The sequence below is a fragment of the Octodon degus genome, unplaced genomic scaffold (genome assembly GCF_000260255.1).
Source record: "Octodon degus isolate 3935 unplaced genomic scaffold, OctDeg1.0 scaffold00191, whole genome shotgun sequence".
Lineage (NCBI taxonomy): Eukaryota > Metazoa > Chordata > Mammalia > Rodentia > Octodontidae > Octodon > Octodon degus.
In genome coordinates, this window is record NW_004524767.1 from 1,243,643 (window position 1) to 1,248,180 (window position 4,538).

General features: G+C 35.8%; 1 protein-coding gene across 2 annotated transcripts in view; it reads left to right on the top strand.

Annotated features, from left to right (window-relative positions):
• Cenpc (centromere protein C) overlaps positions 1 to 4,538 on the top strand; it is a 65,065-nt gene that overhangs the window by 35,690 nt on the left and 24,837 nt on the right. The window contains exons 10-11 of one of the 2 annotated variants that reach the window (XM_023704195.1): positions 748 to 1,036; positions 3,099 to 3,245. In XM_023704195.1, coding sequence (XP_023559963.1) covers positions 748 to 1,036; positions 3,099 to 3,245 — 436 coding nt within the window. The remainder of the gene's footprint in view (positions 1 to 747; positions 1,037 to 3,098; positions 3,246 to 4,538) is intronic. The other variant, XM_023704196.1, reaches the window with a different exon arrangement.

The window sequence follows — 4,538 nt, forward strand, 5'->3', positions numbered from 1 at the left end:
TTTGTTTTTGTTTTGTTTTGTTCCAGAACCGGGGATTGAACTCAGGCCTTTGCGCTTGCCAGGGAAGTGCTTATTCTACTGAGCCATCTTAGGGGCCATGACTTACATTTTTGATTTAGGCACCTGGATAGTTTTACTTTTCACTAAGATAGGAAATAAAGTCAGAGAAACAGATTTAGGGAAGAGTAATGGTGGATATCAGTTGGTATTGGCATATAGATATGAATCAGAGCTATTGGGAGATGGATCCTCTAGAGACAGTACATATGGTAAAATGTAGAACCCAGAACCTGTGGATTGTCAGTATCTTGAGGATGATTAGAAGAATAGCGGGTAGACTCAGAAGATTGAGAAGATTATGATGAATTCAAAGGATCTGGTGCATGTCTCTAAATTGAATTTAAAGAATTTTAAACAAATTTAAAGTGAAAATATTTAGCCTATAAGATTGATCTATGGTATGTCTTTATAATAGGTAGTGCCTTGGTTCGTGAATGATTTTGTTTGCAAACAATTTGGTTCAACAGTGTCAGGCAAAATTTTGTTTTCATTTGTAAACTGCATCAGGTGGCAGACTTGACTGTGGACATATTTCCCACACAAACATGAATGGGCACATGTTTTCTAAAATCATTGGACAAAGTTTGTGAACCAAAGTACCACTGTAAATATAAATGATGTTATTCACTAAGCCAGATTATTTGGAAAAATATTATACTAACTTTAAATTATGATTGAATCCTCCAGGTGCTGTTCATAGCATTTCATTAGTAAATGATATGTCAGTGTGCCACAACAGTAGACAGAAACCTGCTAAAACAGCAAATCAGTCATCTAAGAATATTGTGAAAAAAACTGTTCCGCCAAAAAGACAGAAGATATCTACTCAAGGAAACTCAATAGTGCAAAAGTCTTTAAATGTTAAAAGTTCTGGGGGTATTACTGACCGTGATGAAATTTCCAGTCGTCCCCAGAATGAGTCATTGGAAAGTGACAAAACAGACCTAACTAAGAAAAACAGTCTTGATTGTTCCAGGTAATATTTGTTATGTGTTCATTGTTTTTGTTTAGCCTGAAGAGCTGATCTGTTAATCATTCACAGAGAATAATACCATGAAAGACTCTGCACTTTAATAAATGTTATTAAATCCAAGCTCTGGATTAGGTGGGTGGCACCCAGGTAAAGCACTACTGTGAATTTGTTACCTCTTTTTTTAATTGTTTAGTACAGGGTCTCACTGCACAGATTGGACTTGTAGTGATTCTCCTGATTCTCCCTCCCAAGTGCTGAGATTACAGGCGCGCCACCATGCCCATTCTCAATGGCTCTCTTAGCACACCCTGGGGGTGGGGCCGGCTCAGCAGGCAGGGATTGAACCCCCAGCCACCGTCTGCCTAAGCATGCACTTTAATCTGCCGAGCTATTGTTACCTCATATTAAAATGGGGGATAATATATAAACTTGTAAGGGTGTGAGTATTAAAAAAAGTAAGCATTGTTTTTCTTGAATTGCTTCCTTTTTTTAAAAAAAAAAAATTTGGTGAAAGATGAAGCATACAGTTGTCTAAGGGCCGGCCAGATTGCTCAGCAGACTAAAGTGCCTTTTTTGGCAGGCTCAGGGACCAGGGTTCAATCCCTAGTGTGCTGTGCTGGCCCAGCCCTCGGGATGCACTGTGGTGGGGATTGAGACTGGACCTGGTGGCATGCACCTATAATTCCAGTGCTTGGGAGGCTGAAAACAGGAGGATCACTACGAGTCTGATCTGTATAGTAAGACTCTGTAGACCCTGTACTAAATACATTTAGAAAAAAAATTGTCATAATAATATTTAGTATAAAGTTCAACTTCCTTTTTAAAATGATGTTACTGTCATTAATGAGATTAATTCCTAATTAGTAACTAGGGGCCTATCTGTAATTTTCCTTTTAATAGTTAACATGTCTTTACATTTTTTTTAACTAAGTAGTAATTATTTTTAAAGGATTCTCATCGATTCTAATAACCTATTGAGTTAATTTTTTTACGTGTTCTTTTTCCTAATGTGCTAAGACATTGAAATAATATTTGAGAGCACTGTATGCTAGAAACAGCAAAGTGCTAAGCATGTGCTGGAATAAATGATTAGAACGTTCTAAAATATATTTATATGTCATTATGGTGCCTAGAAAATTCCATGTACTCCTAACATTTTAGGTTTTTCTGATTTTTATATCTGTAAAAGTAATGTTAGAGTTGGTTTCCTAGTATTTTGTTGAGGCTCTTTGGTCTGTTACATATTTTACTTGCAATATCTTTAGTTTGGTATAAAAGTAATACTGGCTTTGTAAAATGAGTTGTGAAATACTTTTTCTTATTTTGGAAGAATTTAAGAATATATAGCCTTTGAGTGCTTGATAGAATTTAATGGTGGAGCCATTTTGGGAGCTTTTCTTTTGTGGTGAGATTTTTAATGCCAGGTCATAGATATTTTCAGGCTATTTCTTAAAATCACTTTTTTTTTTTTTTCATCTGATTTACCTTTGCTGGTATACAGTTTTTCATAACATTCTCTTGTCACTTTTAGTTCTCTTGGCTCTGATTATGTAAGACTCAGAAGTATACTACAGCCTCCAAAATTAAAACTTTTTGAGGGAACAATATATCTTGTTTGTATATATTTGGGGCAGACTAATCAACTGGACATTATGAGAGAAATGAACTGGATCCTGCTAAAGGCCCTACTGTCCCCACAAATAGACTGACTAGGAATGTTAAAGAAAATAGTTTTACCAATGAATAATGATAGATTAACTGATTACTATGCACCATAAACTGCCTATAGGTTGTATCTCTCATTCCCCTTGCTTCATTACTCCCTTCTTAGTTAGATGAGGTTTGCACCATCTCCCTCATCAGAATTTTTCAAATTAATAATCTTAGTAGCTCCTAAAATCCATCTTTCTTTCTGAGTCAGGTGTTAAGTTTTAGGTCGTGAACATAGTTAGCTGATACTTGTTCTAAGCCAATATTATATTGTTTATATACCTACCTGTATATTGTTCCTTGAAGAATTTTGTTTGAAGAAGTATAAAAAGTTTTAAACTTTTTATATTGATAGAAAAACAGGACATTCAAAAGATCAAGGTGGTATTATGTCCACACAGAATGTTCACCTAAAGTCTCAAGCCAATGAAGGTACATACAAGATACCAGTAGAATCTAATTTAGATTCTGGAGAGTCAAAAATTTCAGTTTTGGAAGAAAGGTATGTATGAATTCCAAAGATAATAGGATTTATTCACTGTAGTAGTTACCCATTACTGTGACAAAGTATCCCAAAACTCAATTTTAATTTTGTTACTGGTTTCTAAACATTCCATAGTTACTGTGGGACAGAAACCCGGAAGAGGTTTACCCAACATTTCTTGTTTCAAGATTCTTAGGAGGTAGCTGTTAAGGTGTCTTTCTGGTTGATAGTCATTTGAATGTTTGACTAGAACAGACAAGTTCACTTTATATTTCACTTGAAGTGGCTCTTGTTTGAAGGCCCTAATTGCTTCCTATAGCCCACAGAGCTTAATATTTTGCTTTTGGGTCCTTTCCATTGGGCTGCTTGATATGGAGGATGGCTTCCCACAAGCAGGCAATATAAGAAGAAAGCTTAACTGAGATACAGATTGCAGTATGTTTTAGTAACTTAATCTGTGAAGTTGTACATTCATTTATTCTTTATTCTGTTCATTAGAAGTTAGTCACCAGAAATCCTTATTGTATCTTAAGTGAGGGAAATTAGGTTCCATGTTTTAAAAGAATGGATGTCAAAAAATTTATGACTATATTGTTAAAACATACATAATTCAATCTGCAAATCAGGTTAGCCTGTGCATATTTCATCTGAAGTTATAAAACCTTTTAAAATGAATTGAATGAATGAATTATGAATTATAGCAAATTCTAAGACTTGTGATTGAAATGTCTTCATATACTATTTTGGGATTGTAAACGAGTGTATGCTAGATTCATGGTAAGAGGAAAAGATCTAGGACTGGGATACGGTGTATCATCTCTGACAATTTGTGGTTGACCTTTTAAGTTCTATTTTTTTTTTTTTTTTGGTGGTAGCAGAGATAGGACTCAGGACCTTGTGCTTGCCAGGCAAGCACTTATTCCACTGAACTATCTCCCCAACCCCTTAAGTTCTATTTGGTATGTGCTGTGCTCTACATTTTTGTGAGATAAAAGATACGCTGATTTTTCATTTTTTTCCTATAAAATGATTGTTACTGTCATTAAAATTGACTGTATAACTTATTCATGAGTTTAGTTTAAAATGTTATAAATGTAGGGCCGGCTAGAAAGCTTAGTGGACTAAAGCATCTGCTTAGGCAAAGCGCAAGGACCGGGATTTGATCCCTGGAACCACGTGCTGTGCCAGTTCTGCCCCCAGGGTGTGCTGAGATAGCAATTGAGACTGGTCATGGTAACACACACCTGTGATCCCACCACTTGGGAGACTGAAAACAGGAGGATCACTGAGTCCAATCTGCATAGTGAGACC